General features: G+C 32.7%; 2 protein-coding genes across 3 annotated transcripts; both read right to left on the minus strand.

The window, feature by feature from the left end:
- Positions 1-660: 660 nt before the first annotated feature.
- Positions 661-1,732, minus strand: LOC104811110 (transcription repressor OFP8). The gene has a single exon (XM_010537701.1). The coding sequence runs from the start codon at positions 1,669-1,671 to the stop codon at positions 829-831; it is 843 nt and encodes a 280-aa protein (XP_010536003.1). The 5' UTR covers positions 1,672-1,732; the 3' UTR covers positions 661-828.
- A 9,683-nt stretch (positions 1,733-11,415) lies between these two features.
- LOC104811112 (polyol transporter 5-like) lies at positions 11,416-15,930 on the minus strand. 2 transcript variants are annotated; one of them, XM_010537703.2, is made up of 3 exons: positions 15,857-15,930; positions 12,975-13,092; positions 11,416-12,884 (listed from the first exon to the last, which is right to left on the minus strand). In XM_010537703.2, the coding sequence occupies exons 2-3, from the start codon at positions 13,087-13,089 to the stop codon at positions 11,527-11,529; spliced, it is 1,473 nt and encodes a 490-aa protein (XP_010536005.1). In that variant the 5' UTR covers positions 13,090-13,092; positions 15,857-15,930; the 3' UTR covers positions 11,416-11,526. The 2 variants fall into 2 exon arrangements, with proteins under 2 accessions (XP_010536005.1, XP_010536004.1); XM_010537702.2 differs by lacking the exon at positions 15,857-15,930 and adding an exon at positions 14,131-14,277.
- Between the last annotated feature and the right edge of the window lie 560 nt (positions 15,931-16,490).

Raw genomic sequence — 16,490 nt, forward strand, 5'->3', positions numbered from 1 at the left:
ATAAAGGCTTTTAAAATCTCAAACTTTTGAAGCAAAAAAGAAAAAGTGTCCTGAAAGAAGTATGAGAAAAGTAGCTTTTGCTTCATTGGCTTTACCATCAAAAGAACACAACATAGGTTTTGACATTTCCATTCAACCGCATTTATAAAACATGCAACTAAATCTATCTATCTATATATATATATATCCCGTACAGTAAATAATAAAAATCCTATAACTTTTTTAAATACTATAGTTTGGGTTGACTTATATGGATCGTAAAAATTTACATATCTAATAATAAGTCATTTTCTATAAATTAGGGTTTTTGTTTCGTGTATTTGATTTTTGAATTCGAATTCGTTCGGTCACTTCACTTTGTTGGCTAATGCCTCGCGTAAGAGTACAAATTCTAAATTCATGTACTAAAACACAAAGCAGAAACGTTGGATCCACTCCCCCATGTACCAATCAATGGCTTCGAATCTGCATTAATGTACTTACTGCTATTATTATTCCTTTTATAGGGGACATTCCCATGAATAATGCATTACATGGGACTTATATTTTTTATCCATCGGATTAATTCTCATGCAAATTAAAAGGAATAAAATGTCAACTATATATATATATATATATATATCATGAAAATTATAAACACAGCATCAAAAACCAGATAGATGAAGAAAAAAAAAACTTTTCCATTCGCAGAAAGTTAATCCAAGTTATACAACAAACCTCTAAACTTCTGTCAAACCCTAAACATGATTAACCTTAAAGAACACGCATTTATTATTACTAATCTAAGAGATAAACAAGAAAATACAAGAGATTTGTTTCTTGTTCCAGTTAGGCAGAGAATAAGGTCTCGTAAATCTCCAAGAACACTTGGACAATAACCCCATGGTGATGGCGAGAATTCAGCGACAAGAAACACTGAAGAAGCTGTTGGAGATCATCCGCCGCAAAGATCTGTCTCTCCACGATCATCTCGACCATCGATGTCCGGAAATCCTCGTACGGGTCACTCGACTTCTTCACCACCGCGAAACTGTCCTTTACCTTCCCATTTTCCGGCAGAAGTCCACCGCCAGAGACGTCCTTGTCTGTTTTCCGGCGTGGGTTAGGGTTTTTCTGTCGGTAGACAGCTTCCGTTGAGTTGGAAGAGAAGCTTCTAGAAGAAAAGAGCGTGTCGGTCTCGTCATCTTCTGATTCTTTATTTTGTTCTTGGCCTTCGTTGTCATCTTCGTCGCTGCTCGACCAACACCATGAACCGGTTGACTTGAACCGACAGCTTCCATCATGTGAGGATGAACTGAAGAGATAATCACAGCCCATTTGGGATCTCTTCCTGTTTCTCCGATGAATCTGGCTCTTCGTCTTCGTTGTCTTGGAATCTTTGTCGTACTTTCGGAACGAACGGCTCTCGTCGTAGAACGGGTTCGCCGGAAAAACAGTCGAAGCCGGAGGGCGAAACGCGTGCCGTTTTACCGGGGTGTAGAACAGCGAGTAGTGCGGCTTCTGAACTCTGGGACGGGGGGGAGTGTCGTTCGGTTTTGTGAGTCTCTGAAACGACGCCGTTTGAGAAGTGAAAGTGGACGTCTCGACGACGTCGTATAAGCTCCGGGGTCTGCAAACGTGGAACGATGACCGGACTAACTTTGGAAGCCGAAGCTTGAGCTTCTTCTCCATTGGAGAGAGAGAGAGAGAGAGAGAGAGACTAGAGGAAAGATGTTTGATAAATACTATAAAGGATCGGGGAAAAGAGAATTCTTATTTTCTTTTTCTCTTGTACTTTTATTTATTTATATAGCTTTTCATTTTGTCGTATATTAATGATAATTTAATGATTGTAACTTTTTATGTTTGCTTCTCTGCTCTGCGTTTTGTCTCGTCTGTTCGTGTTTTTACTTTTGGGATCTCTCTCATTATTTAGTTTTATTTAAATTTTTACTCATTTTTCTTTAAGGTTTGAATTAGGCCTATATGACTTTTTGTTATTCTTTGATATATATACACACACACAAACATATTATATTTCTGATATTCATTTATTATGAAGAGATCTGGGACTTGGAAATGTTAAATTCATCCTAACATGAAAATTAAATGCTACATATGTAGAAAACTAATGCTGACAATGAACTAAAAAAAAAAAAATTCTATGTCCATGAACATAACAAGCAAATAGGAGACACAACAAGAAACATATATAGACAAAGATGTCGGGTGTTTAATTGATTTAAGATGCTTTGGATTTTTCTATTTTATGATAAACTAATGCATCAGTTAATTAGATTTTTTATTTATAATATTTAAATTTTAAAAATTAAAACGGTGCATGAACCGGAAATTAATCAAGCTTAGCCACCCACCAACTCAGCCGGATTTAGCATGTCAGACATATCTTTTGTGATACTTAGATGAAATCTTTTCGATTTGGATACGAAAATTGCAAAAGATATGCAGTACATACGAATCCATATACATTAGAAATTATATGGAAAAAATTTCGTATTTCTTTTTTCATTCTGGGTTGATGTATTTTTATAATTACTAATATAATTTTTCATACCCATGGCATGGGTATTAAAAGTGTAGTATATTGACCGATCTTATAAGATATCTGAAATTTGAAATGAAATATATATATATATATATTTGTGATTTAAAATTAGTCAAAATGATCATATATTTTAAAATATAACTCCTTAAGTACAGGTGAAAAAAAAAATATAACTCTTCTGCACATATAATAGGTGTATAACTCCACAAATCGTCAAGAACATTCCAAATAATAATCAGATTAAATATCATAATTAATATTTATTGGGCCAATATAATTTGTTTTCTCTTTCAAATGTTGCAACTTTCTCGCGGCAATTCGTGCCTCGGTGGCTGAGAATCACTTTCCTCGAATTACACACAATTACCCGTCCAACTAAATTATTGTTAATTAATAAAATGAAAAATTTTAGATTTTTACACATGAACTGCACCGATAAAAATGAAGAAAAAAACTGCGATAAAAGAAAATCAATTTTAGAAAATTATTGTTCACATTTTGAAAAAATTATTACATTTATTTTATTATGCAGTCTTTAATGCATAAAAACATTAATGTTATTTATGGGAAATAGCATTTGTTTATTTCTTGCCGAAAACAATTTGTTTTGACCTTCCGAATTATTCAATACAATAACAAGAATTAAATTTTATTGATAGAATAAAAATTAAATGGATAGATCCTGAAATAATAAATTTTGAAGATTTTCATATAAAAGTTTTATAAAATAATTCAATAAGTTTTAGATTTTTTAATAACGTTTAAAATTAATAGGAAAAGATGTTCCCAAGAGCAAAATAATTATAAAATGCTAGACATAAAAACGAAATGATACGATATATACACAACTTGACTTTACCATTTATCCATTCCTTGTTACTTTATATATAATAACCACTTATTGTAACAAAAAAATAATATTTTTTAAAAGTATGCTAAAATTTCCTAGAATAAAATAAAACAAAATCGAATTAGGGAGGGAAAGCGAAGTGAATGCGAATTGGCCAAATCTAATTTCCCTTTACGTAAAAAGTAGGGTCGGGGGGACCAAATTAGCCTTCGACCTCTGCTGGTCCTTTTCCATGACACTGTTTTTTTGAATTTCAAATTTTTTATATTAATTAATTAAGCCATTCATAATTATAACCATTGATGTAATTAATAACAGTAATCACGATATTATCATATATTTTTTTATATAGACGTATCTAAAGATTTTCCTTTTTTATTATTATTAGAACAGTATTCTCTACGGATTATTAATAGGGAAAAAAGTAACTTTAAATCAACAAATAATTAGACAAATTATATGATAAAGGAATAAAATCGTTATGTTTTCGAAGTATAATTTAAATTTGATTACATGCGTCTCAAGTAACTAAAAGAAAGCTAGTTAAATATTTATTTTCTTTCGTCACAAAAGAAAATATAAGTTATTTATGTATTTTTTTTTTATTTTCGGGCATGGGTTAAAATTTCATTTTGAAATTATAAGTCATAACCTCCCTAGCACTTACTTTTTTTTTCAACGTTTTTTATTAGGGAATATTCTATAAATGGGTGGATTTTGATATTTCTGTTTATTTACAATTTCAATAACGACGGGTGAATTCTCATTATCAAAGGGCACAGTCTGATTGCAGCGTTATGCTGCAAAGAGTGCACCTACGAAAGAATTATCGCAGGGAATGACAGATGCCCCAAAATTAGCTTCTTTTTTTTTTTTTTTTTTTTTTCTTTTGCTGCTTCATAAATACTCTTCTGAAAGTTTCAAAGGATCGTTCGTGCCTCTGCATAATTCTAATTGGTGTTATTCTTTGTGTTGGGTTTTGTGCGGTGGGATATTATTATTACCTATTTCTTTTATCTTTTTTTTTTAAAAAAAAAACCTTAAACATAAGAGTTTTATTTAATACAATACAAACATATGAGGTTGTAGCTAGCTTAGCTTTGGTGGTAGAGTGGGTGCCATTTATTCTAGACTTCTAAGGTGTGAACAATGGATTTGTGAGGAATGATTCAATTTAATTTTAATAAGATTATTTTTCAATTCAAAATGGATATAGATAGATCGAATCTCCAATAAATCAACCTAAATACAAAAAAAAATCTTTTTTTTTTCATATATTCAACTGTATTTTTTTTTGGTAATTGGATGTCTTGGTCTGAGATTTAGATTAATCATAGGATCGGAAGTAAGATATGTGATTAGAATATGTGCTCTTTTTCCCAACTGTAGACTCGAACATGGAGCGGACAGACGTCTCTTGCGTTTCTGTTTGACCGGTTGAGGCAACCATGTTGAGTTACTTAACTAGTAAAGTTAATTCGTTTGGGACCAAACATAAAGGGTTCTAGTTAGCCCGAGATGTGGCCGAGACAGCTAGGGTTTAGGCCGTTAGGTATTGTGGCAAGGCGAAACCAACGTATGGTCGAGGTTATGGTGAGGACGAGCCAAAGTGTGGCCGGGCGCGGCTAGTGAATAGGCATGGCCAACAGCTAGAATTTGATCCCAAGTTTTCGTTTAAATAATAATAATAATAATAATAAATAGAAGGATATTCCTTCTAAAAACGGTCCAAGGATTCGAAAGAATTGGTCCTGCCTTTGCATAATTCTAATAGGATGTCATTTTATGTGTTCAGTTTTCGGTAGTGAAAATGTTGTGATGATCCTCATATTTGTTATGAGTACAAAAATATATAATGTCGTAAGAAAAAAAATCAAATTTAAAAAGAATGAATTCTAATTAATTAAACATAAGGTTATTAGTGGGGATTCATTCACATATAATCTTTATTGATTTCATATGTTTTTTTGTCTCATTGATCTCAGTTTTCATTTTCCGTTTTTTAATTTCAAATATCTCAATAAGAAAATTTAATATAGCTTTTCTACCAAAGTGTTGACCTTTGCATAGCTAAATAATAAATCCAAGCGAAAAATGTTAGAAGAGGCGACAAAGGGCAAATTTGTCATCTTCTTAGGTTAATTTTAGATAGAGCAATTTCAAGTTTATTGTTTTTGCGTTTCTTGTTCCATAAACTTTTTTGTTTTACAATGGCAAAGAATATAAATTATTAGTATATCAATTATAACAACTGGCATCAGAAAAATTAAGCGTTTGACGAGTTACGAGTTACGGTCGGTTAATTTTCGATTTGATTTAATTAAGTTTTAGTATTCTATTTTGTCTTCTTGTTATTCGGTCTTACTTAAAAACCGAATTTTCATTTGAACGAATATATAATATATAAAAAATTTGTTCTCAGGTTCAATAACAATCCGATTAATATATATATATATAGTGTCATTTCAATAATTAATTTAAGATTAGATTTTGATGCATGGATATAGAGGAAGGAATCTAGTTCGAGTAGAAGGTTCCAAGAGGACAAAAACAAACAAGACTTTGAGGCTTAACTGCGAGGAGGGAATCTCATTTCAGCTTCATGTAATAATATTTTTTGAAATTAGATTCCAACTTTTTCAAAAATGTTGAATTTATAATATTTATATTAGCTTAAAGACAAGAGGAGAATGCCCTTTTTACATCTCTCTCTTTTTGGTTTTCATACTATGAACTTCGGCTCTGAAACACATCCACAAATCTCCCATAATAACTCTTCTCGCTTCTCAATAACTTTATATTCAAACTTAGGGTTTCTTCATAATATTATGCAAGCATGGTTGATTATGTATGTGCATACGCATTTTATTATTAGCTGAGAACAATTTTTTTAAATACGCTAAAATAAATATACAATTATTTCACTTATTTATGTGAATATCATATTTATAACGAATTTCTATCTGTATACAACTCTCTTGACTCTTAAAGAACCCATAACTAAAATTTTAATTGGCTGGTAAAATATATGCAAAAAACTGATACGTTTAATATTCTATGCATTTCAATTCAATTTAAAAATATTTTTATAAAATTAAATGAATATCATAACTACATTTTAAATTTAATTGAAAATATACACATTAATAAATTTATAAACTGTTTTAGATACTTTTGTAAAATAAAAATAAATTATTCAAATTTTATGTAATTAAAGTTTTACTTAATTTTTTAAAATTAAGGTTTTTTTTTTACGTTTTTCTATTTTTAAAGGTGCAAGAATGAGTCGATTTGAACGTTATGCAATGAGATATCTCTACCTGTAACCATACCAGTCTTTTTTTTCTTTCAAAAATTATGGATTGGGTTTGAAATGGTAAAGAGAAATTCGAATAAAATATAAAGCTATTTGGAATATTGCATATGATGAGTAAACGTCAAAGAGGCTCGTGTGGTTTTTGACCTTTTGTCTTTGACAATTGTTTTTTTTTTAACTCAACGAAACGTGACGACGTCTTTGGAAACTCCACTTTGTGTTTTTACCCGGGAAAAAAAACAGACGACAAGCATTCCATGCCAAATTATGAAACGACACGCAGTCCCTCTTTTTTCTCCCCGTTTCAAATTACAGGGAAGGTGAAAAAGGAAAAACAAATACTAAAAAGAAGCACGAAACGAGACCAACGTCATCTTAGGTCATGTTTCGATAAGCGGCTGAAATTGGCATATCCCGTGTCTACTAGGGGTGGGCGTTTTAACCCGTAACCCAGGGGTTTGGAGGTACCCGGCTTAATAAAGGGTACCTGAATATTAACGATGATGAGATCGAGTATTAATAAGACTAAATTTTCGACCTCCGAATCCGAGTGGGGGTTCAATTATTTTACAAAGGGTACCCGGGTTACCCGGTATATTTGTTAAAAATCTAAAATATACTTTATATTTATAATATTTTTGTCTAAATTATTCTTATTATTTATTAAAATACTTTTATTTTAGTTAAATTTTTTTATGTTCTAAACCTTTCTATACAAAAATTTCATCATTCCAAATCTCATTCTATGTAACCGAATCAACCATTCATCTTTCTCTCAAAATTTTAGTCATCTCTCTTCATCGTGAATTTTTCTCTTTATACTTTGACCTCTCTCATTTGTATTTTCTATATCTATCATTTTATATTTCAAAATTTTATAAATCGTATGGGTCCGGGTATCCGCGAGTACAAGACCGAGAATCTCATTAAACCCGATCTACAAGTACCCGGATTTTATGAAGCCAAGACTGAGATAATATTTTTGTAAAACCCGTGGTAATGGAGACGAGACAGGATTTTCTAAAAATTGGAGGTACCCGACCCGTGCCTACCCCTAGTGTCTACAAACATTTTATTAAGTCAACAAATTTGGGTTCGTTTTTTTTAATGTTAGAAAAATTATATGAATTGATTTTTATATTGAATATTATTTTGTTATTTTTTTGTGAAAAGTAATTTTAGATTCAATTTCTTTAGTGATAAACATATTTAATTTTGAAAATTTTCGTTTTATTTCTTTATATTCGAATGTATTAGGATTCAATTTTTTTTTTTGGTAACTAGGATTCAAATTTTATTTTTAAGTATTTATATCTATTCAATTTTTGTATAAGATTGGAATATTATTATATGTTAATGATATGTTATTTAATTTGGATGGATTTGATTTTACTTTAACCAAATCCAAATGATACCAAATAATACATTTTAAAAAAGTGACAAGAGGAAGGAATGTATATTTATGTTCGAAACTAGGGTATAAAACGGGTTGGATCGGTTCGACACAATTCAATCTGTTCCAATCTAAGATTTTTTAAATCTAGTCTAGTATGGTCTGTTTTTTGGAGAGCCAAAAATTATTTGGTTCAATTTGACTCACCTTAGATCACGAGTCATGTAAGTCAAATAAATAACTAAAACATAAAATTTAAATATTAAAAAACTATTTAAAAATATTATAAATATTATAAATACAATTAAAAAATTAAACCAAACAAGTTAAATAATTTTTAGAAAGATAATTTTAATATAAAAGATATTAAAATATTTCAAAATGTTAAAAATTAAACAAAAAATATTTTTTCCTGAATCGCGAACCAGCTGGTGACACACCGAACTGGCTCACCATGAGATGAACTGGATCATTCGGTCAATTTTTTTTTTTCGAACTCAAATTTTTTAAGTCCATCTCGGAAAATATGGACAGACTCGCGAGCGAAACCCATTTTACATCGCTATTGGAAGCTAGTGAGCGGCTTGGCCCAATTTTATCGTATTGAACCAAATCTATTTCCGCACTAGAAAAATGTAATCCGATCCGCTGATTAAAACAAGAGAATGCTATCACATTTATATGTCGGATATTAATGAGAATGGTGAAATAAGATAACTTTATTCTATAAATACAATTCCCCTAAACAGAACGTGAGCACTAATTTACTCATGATGCACATTAATCCCAATGAAGGATGAAGGTAAAAAGGAAACACATTCAAGCTAGAAACTCGCTTCCAGTCACAAGAAACCATAATTAAATACCCTTTTGCATGAAGAGAAGCGCAGTTACCTAGTGCATTGAAATGTCTTTAACTATCCAATATCTGCACAGTGATATGCATGCCAAACAGTACAGACAGCAATATTACCGGTCATAATGATTCAGCTATGGGCCTGTGAGAGAAAAAATTTACCTATGTGGAAGTATATGAGATTTGGAGAGAAGAAAATCGAAAATTTTGCTGGCACGAGAAGGACATTACAGGAGATGGGCACGTACATCGCCAACCTGATTCGGGATATCTTTCTCTCGACTCAAAAGGGGAAGTATGATTGATATTACCTATGTGGGAGTTGATTACCAGGAGATGTTATCTGAATATTGCTGCGTAGCTAGCTTTTGATTGATTGCGAATATACAGTCTGAGGACTATTGGTCTTGGATGCAGCCATGAGCTGATTTTGTATACTCATGGCCTTGGAATCTTTATCTGCATTCTGCATCTAAATCATCCACATATTTTCCAGGGAAAATGACTTTCAAGAGCCCTTGTGTTGGACTAGGAGAAAAGTCTTTACACTTCTGATGAAGTAACATGGATATGTGGAATCATACAAGGCTTTACGAATACAGACAAGAAAGCATCCTTCTTGCTCTTGTCTTATGCCCAAATCGATGCGCATTCATGCTAAATTAACCACCACCCATTCCGAAGAAGCAAAACGATTTCGAGAAAAACGATACAGAAGGAAAACAACCTGGGCTTTCAGGGTTCGAGTTGCTAAGACAAAGACTCATTTTAGCTTCAATTGACTTCTTCATCTCCTCTGACGAGCAAGATCTTCCAGTAAGACGACAACAAACGAGATTGCGTCAGATCAAAGTCTGAGAAGAAAACCAAACCTGTTCTTGAATGGGAAACCCGCGATCTTGAAACCGAACATCGTCATCTTGCTTCGTGGTTTGGCTTTCCACTTCTTGGCGATCCATCGGGGGTATCCGAGGCTGAAAAGCGAGAAGAATACTGGTCGGAAATTTCAAGAGAACTGATGGGTCTCGAAGAAAGAAGTTTTTCTCCCAGAGGATGGGCAACCCAGAGAGGGATTGTCGAAGCAAGCGAAATGAAGATCAATGGCAGAGTGGTGCGAATTTCAAATATCAAATGTGACCGTTTGATTATAAATATATTTTTTTTGGAAAATACTGATTTTTTTTTCCTATGAGCCCAATATCAAACTGGGCTTATCTTGTAGGCCCAAAATAAAAGAAAGAAATGAAGTTTGAGATGGTTTTGGAGGTCACATATTAGTATCTAAATATACAAAATTAAAATAAAGAAATAAGAAATAATTATATTCCGGTATAATTATAAATTTTAAAATCAAATTAATAGAATCATACTTAAATTCAAATTAATATGAAAATAACAACGAAACTAAGAGTATTTTTTTCCAATATATTTTGAATAAAAAATGAATTAGACTAGAATCAGGAAATGATTTTATTAAAAACAAAGAAACGGGTGCAAAAATAACGGAATCGAAATCCAAAATATTTATCATATATAGGTTAAAGATTTTGTATCCAAAGAACTCGGATATCAGATTCAGGTCTGTCCGCTCCTAGTTGCTAGGTTTATGGGTTCTCCCACTTTTGCAATAGAGATTTTGTGTTTATTCATAATTATTGATAGAGATTACTTTTCACTTAAAATTTCTCAATTAATGCCAAAGATTCATTTGTTACATGAAGAATACTTCAAACTTCGTATAAAAAATTATAAATTGAGGTAAGCAAACAATATTTTAAGATTTAATTTTATTAAGAAAAAATCGTATATAAATATCTAAATTTTTATAAAAATTCTGTCCTAACTAACTTTCACATAAATATCTCTGAATGTTTCTAAAATTTTATATAAGTATCTAAATTTCTTTTAAAAAAAATAAATTCAAAATCTATTAATTGAGTTATTTATTTTTATTTGAAAAATATTGGAATTTTGTATTTATTTGAAAAAAACAAAAATTTAGATATTTATATAAAATTTTTAAAAAAATTTAAGTATTTATATAAAAATTATATAATTAATATAATTATCTATAATTTTTGTAAAAATTTAGATATTTATATACGATTTTCAACACTATGTATCAAAACGAATTACCGAATTATCATATCGAGATGTAAAATTTGGGTTAGCGTGGATTTTTCATTTTCAATTTTTGGAATAATCTTTTGGATCCAAGTTCATACGAAAAAAATACTGATCTTAATCTGTGTTTGAGTCGGATCGAATTGAATACAAATATATCTTTAAAGAAAAAAAATCGGATTTGGCTGTTTTTTTTTTGTCTGATTCAATTCGCTTTGTTCGATTGAAACACAAAATCAAATTATTCGGTTTCATTCGAATGAGTACCCCATTGTTACAATCGACACTTTGATTTGCCAAATTATGCAAGATACCTTTGGTTACATGGAAATTTAAAAGTTATATATTTATGTATATTGAAGCCCAAAGTGCCTAAAACATATAAGGTTACAGAAATTAAATCTTGTGAAACACAGTAAACTCACAAGACAGGGACTTTCGGTCAAGAGTCATCAACCTTTGGTGAAGTATCATCACCTTTCTTCTCGAACAAAGCTTGAATCTGTTCGAGGGATCTCCCCTTCGTCTCCGGCATCACAAAGTAGAAAAACACAGTCGCCACCACCATTATTCCCGACAGCAACCAGAACTCTCCGGCGAACGTTATCTTCTTCGCCACTGTCAGAAACGACATCGTTATCACTCCGCTCACAACCCGGTTCACAGACACGGCGATGCTCGATCCCTGAGCTCGCAGCCTCATCGGGAAGATCTCGGCCGAGTAAACCCACGTGATGGGTCCGAGCCCTATCGAGAAGAACGAGAGGAATGCACATATGGAGACGACGCAGATGGCTAGAACCCATGCGGGTTTATCGTGAGATGCCGTGAGGAAATGAGAGCCAACCCCTAGAGTAAATAAAGATACTGCTACGCCCGCTGTACCGAGCAAGAGCAGCGGCCGACGGCCATAATGGTCGAGGAACAAAGCCGAGACGAGGACGAAAAACGTCTTGGACATTCCCATTACGATGTTGATTCCCATCAGAAGTCTCTTGTTCATAACTCCGGCTGCTTTCAGGACCTGCGGAGTGTAATATATCACTGCGTCGTTACCCGACGCTTGCATGAAAAAGTTGATCCCGATGGCCGCGACTAGGATCCTCCTTACGGCCGGAGACGGCTTTATCAGAAGCTCTTTCCACACTCCTTGGCCCCGGAAATTGGCTGATGCACCAACTGCCTCTTCAAACGCTTTCTCCATCTCGGCTAGCCTTGTCTCGGCTTCTTCATCGCTTTCCGACGTTTTCCGCAATACCCTTTTCGCCTCGTCGTGTTTTCCATTCATCACGAGCCATCTCGGGGACTCGGGCATCGACATTACCCCTATGGCTACTATTATAGCCGGGAATCCCGCCAGCCCCAGCATTATCCTCCAGTTGTACTTTGGCGAAACTCCCGTCAAAGAGAAATTCACGATGTAGCCGAGGAGAATGCCGACCGTGATGAATATCTCGGGAAATGACGAGAGCAGCCCTCGGGTCATGGCAGGCGACAGCTCGGCCACATAGACTGGCCCGATCATTAGAGCGTAACCTACGCCTATACCAGCTACCATTCTTCCGGCCAAAAGAAACGGGAAAGACGGAGCCAGACCCATCAAAAGTGCACCAATGAGGAACGTACCGGAGGCGAGGATGATCGTATAACGTCTACCGATAAGATCCGAGGTTTTACCGGAAAGGAGCGAGCCGAACAACGACATTACGTTCAGGATACCCGTCAAAACCTCGGTTTCTGTCACTGTAAGCTTGAGAGTTTGCTGGATGAAAAGGCTTGCCCCGCTCATCACACCGATATCTGCAAAAAGAATCGAGAGGGATTACAAAACGTTTTCAGAAAACCTCGATCTCAATCGAGAACATTACAAAATGAAGAAAAACAACTCACCATATCCCAACAAGATCGAGTTTGTGGAGGCCAAAAGAGCGCAGGCAAAGGCATACTTGTTCACCCTCTGTTTCTTCCGACCAGAGACAGCATGAGAGGAACCAGTTTCCTCCATTTTCTGATCAGAATCATCAAGAACATAGTAGTAGTTATGGTTATCTCGCTCTAAACCTGAACTGAGCGTCATCGACAGATACTGGTAATTCTACCTCGAAAATTCGACAGAAAAACGATAGATCTGAATCCGGAAAACCTTCGAATCGATCAAGAGAGATTGTATTGTTTTCGACGAACACAATCACGTTTTCAAGATTTAATACGTCACAAGAGTCGGAAAACAGCCAAAGAGAAGGGTGAAAACGAGAGAACATAGAAGAGAAAAAAGGACTCTTGCTTCATCAAACGCCAAACACTCTTTTATATCCGACAGAAAAAAAAAACACGAGCAACTTAGCTGTGTCCTATGCAAAGCATATGGGGCAAACTCGGCATGTATCAACAACTATCTGCCTTAGTTCAGACAGCCAATGCGCTCCATCAGCACAAAGGAGGATATTCTATAATTACATGCATTAGTAAATGGTAAATTTAGACCAACCCAGAAACATATTATATGATATTACCACATTTAAAATATGCCCAGATTGAAAAGATTCGAAATTGTCCTATTATGATGACAAGATCCAGAAGAACATTTTCAAAATATAGAAATAAAATTCACCGTCGCTCGTTTTCCTATTTAATCTACCGTACGGAATCTAATGGCGTATAAACAGATGCGTTTTCGTTTGGATTTCAACCTATTTTTCTGCCGAAGAACAATATTAAATTTCCTTATAAAAAAAACAATAATGAAATTTCTTTTTTTTTGGATAAAATTCATGCAAACTAAATTTAGGGTATGAAACTAAGAAAATGAAAGACAAAATTGGAAAAAAAATTATAAATAAAATACGGTTAAGGTTATATCGTATTTGGGAGGACAGCGAAGAAATTCATTGACCAGAAAAAGAAAATGGAGAATCAGATCAAAAGACAGGAGACAGTGAAGCAATTGCTGAGAGTTTATGCTCAAAAGCAAACACGAATCGTTGCTTTGTTCTGCCCGAACGTTAATCTAAAAGCGAAAATTCAAATAAAATAGAAAAAAAATTACCTCAACAAAAATTACGGAGGAGAAAGGACCTGAGAATGAGCTTCGCAGAAACTAGACAGCCGCAGAGAGAGAGAGAGAGAGAGAGAGAGAGAGAGAGAGAGAGTTGTGATTAATTAAATAAATTAACTTCTCTGTGGGTGAAAACAGAGAGTTACAAATCCGAGTGTGGGGGGGGCTCGTCGTCTTATATAATTTTTCAGATTAGATTTTCTTAATTTTGTAAAAAAAAAAAACCGATTCTATAATTAACCACAGAGGTAACCGGAAAAAGGGGTATTTTCACAGTTGGAAATGACTGAGCTTATCAATTTACGTACCCCAGGATAGGTTAGACACGTTGAAATTAAGTCAAATGCCATATCTTTTCTATTACTAATTTTCCCAAAACAATATTTGCAAAAGAGGAAAAGAGAATAAAAAAATTTATGTATGTGTATTTTCGCATTAATGACGAAAATACACAAAAATTAATAAAAAAAAGGCGAAAATTACCTGGGTTACTAAAAAAAATGGTTGTGCCCAAATGGTAGGATTAATGAGATTAAACCAAAATTTGAAATAGAGATAATGCATTATTATAACATAAAATATATATAACGAACTTGTAAATATAAATATATATATATATATATATATATATATATATTTATATTTACAAGTTCGTTATATATATTTTATGTTATAATAATGCATTATCTCTATTTCAAATTTTGGTTTAATCTCATTAATCCTACCATTTGGGCACAACCATTTTTTTTAGTAACCCAGGTAATTTTCGCCTTTTTTTTATTAATTTTTGTGTATTTTCGTCATTAATGCGAAAATACACATACATAAATTTTTTTATTCTCTTTTCCTCTTTTGCAAATATTGTTTTGGGAAAATTAGTAATAGAAAAGATATGGCATTTGACTTAATTTCAACGTGTCTAACCTATCCTGGGGTACGTAAATTGATAAGCTCAGTCATTTCCAACTGTGAAAATACCCCTTTTTCCGGTTACAAGATGTAATTTATGCGGTTTAAGAACTTTAATTTCGTGTGAGATGTTGTGCAATGCATACAAAACGTGTGACTAGTTTCTCCGTTTTTTAATTTTTGGTTTTATTTATTAAAAAAAAAGGAATTATCTTATTCCGCTTCATGCAGATGCTCTGGCAACAAGCGTGTGTTGGCCACTCGGCTCATCATGCCATGTGTCAGCCTTAGCATGATATTTTTCCTTTTGTTTTTAAAATTATATATTTATTTTTTTGTAAAGAAAATATATTTATTATTATATAATATTTAGAGAGATTTATTACGTCATTTTTGTTGGCCAATGTTTACATGAAAAAACTAATTATTTTATTTGTGAGTGATTGTGATTGATAGGGGCATCAAACAGACCGAACCGGTAACATGTTAGGTTTTTTCATAATCTACCATTAAAAAAATTATCGAATAATGTATTCATCTATTAAAAAAAATAATATTTCTTGTTCACATCTCTTCGGGTGATGGGAGTATAACTTAACGTCAAAATTGTGCACATTAATATATATTCTATAGTTTAAATTTACACAAAATTTCAAAATCTCTTGTTCCCAACTCAAATTTCAGACATATTCATGCAATTTAATCTAAAATCTATAACAGAATACATCGAAATCAGTCAAGCAATACATACATATATATATATATATAATAACTAAATGAAATTACAAATGAAAGCTAAAGAAACTACCTGGAGAAATGATGGAGGAGGAGGAGAATGGATATGGGAATGGACAAATAGAACGATGGAGCAAGTGAAGAAGAGAGAAGGTTGGTTCTTTTAAATAGGCAGAAGCTATTTAATATCCAAATTTTAAATTAAGAAACTAAATATGATATGGCTTCGTATATCAATCAAGATTCTTTTTCCAACAATGTATTTGTGATGGAAGTTGTACATTTCTTAATTTCTGATAATGGTTAACTTTTACATATGAATTATGAAATATAGAATTTGAACATTAGGTATATCAAGAAAATCGTCAGTTTTTGAACCAACATGTTCACGTGTCTACAAATCGTATCTTAATTGCACAATATATATATATTATAAAATGTATTACATCAACAACAACATTAGCGCATCTGATATATAATAAATCAGGCAATAAATATATTTTCTTAATAAATTTTATATATTTTGCTACATCAAAGTATTGTTTTTTTGGGTTTATCCCTTAATAAAAGTAATTATAAATGATATTTTGAACAAGAGTTGTTTTCTTTAATATATGTGTTTACGGTTAAAACGTCATCTAAACTTAAATCGAGAGAATATAATTTAAAATTTTTAAACCACAAATATCAGCCAAATGTCACGTGGT

This window comes from Tarenaya hassleriana, unplaced genomic scaffold (genome assembly GCF_000463585.1).
Source record: "Tarenaya hassleriana unplaced genomic scaffold, ASM46358v1 Cleome19, whole genome shotgun sequence".
Classification (NCBI taxonomy): Eukaryota; Viridiplantae; Streptophyta; class Magnoliopsida; order Brassicales; family Cleomaceae; genus Tarenaya; species Tarenaya hassleriana.

Coding starts and splice junctions, on each gene's coding strand:
- LOC104811110 (XM_010537701.1), bottom strand. CDS start 1,671: ATGGAGAAGAAGCTCAAGCTTCGGCTTCCAAAGTTAGTCCGGTCATCG.
- LOC104811112 (XM_010537703.2), bottom strand. CDS start 13,089: ATGGAGGAAACTGGTTCCTCTCATGCTGTCTCTGGTCGGAAGAAACAG. Junction 12,885..12,974: donor CTCGATCTTGTTGGGATATG/GTGAGTTGTTTT, acceptor TTCTTTTTGCAG/ATATCGGTGTGATGAGCGGG.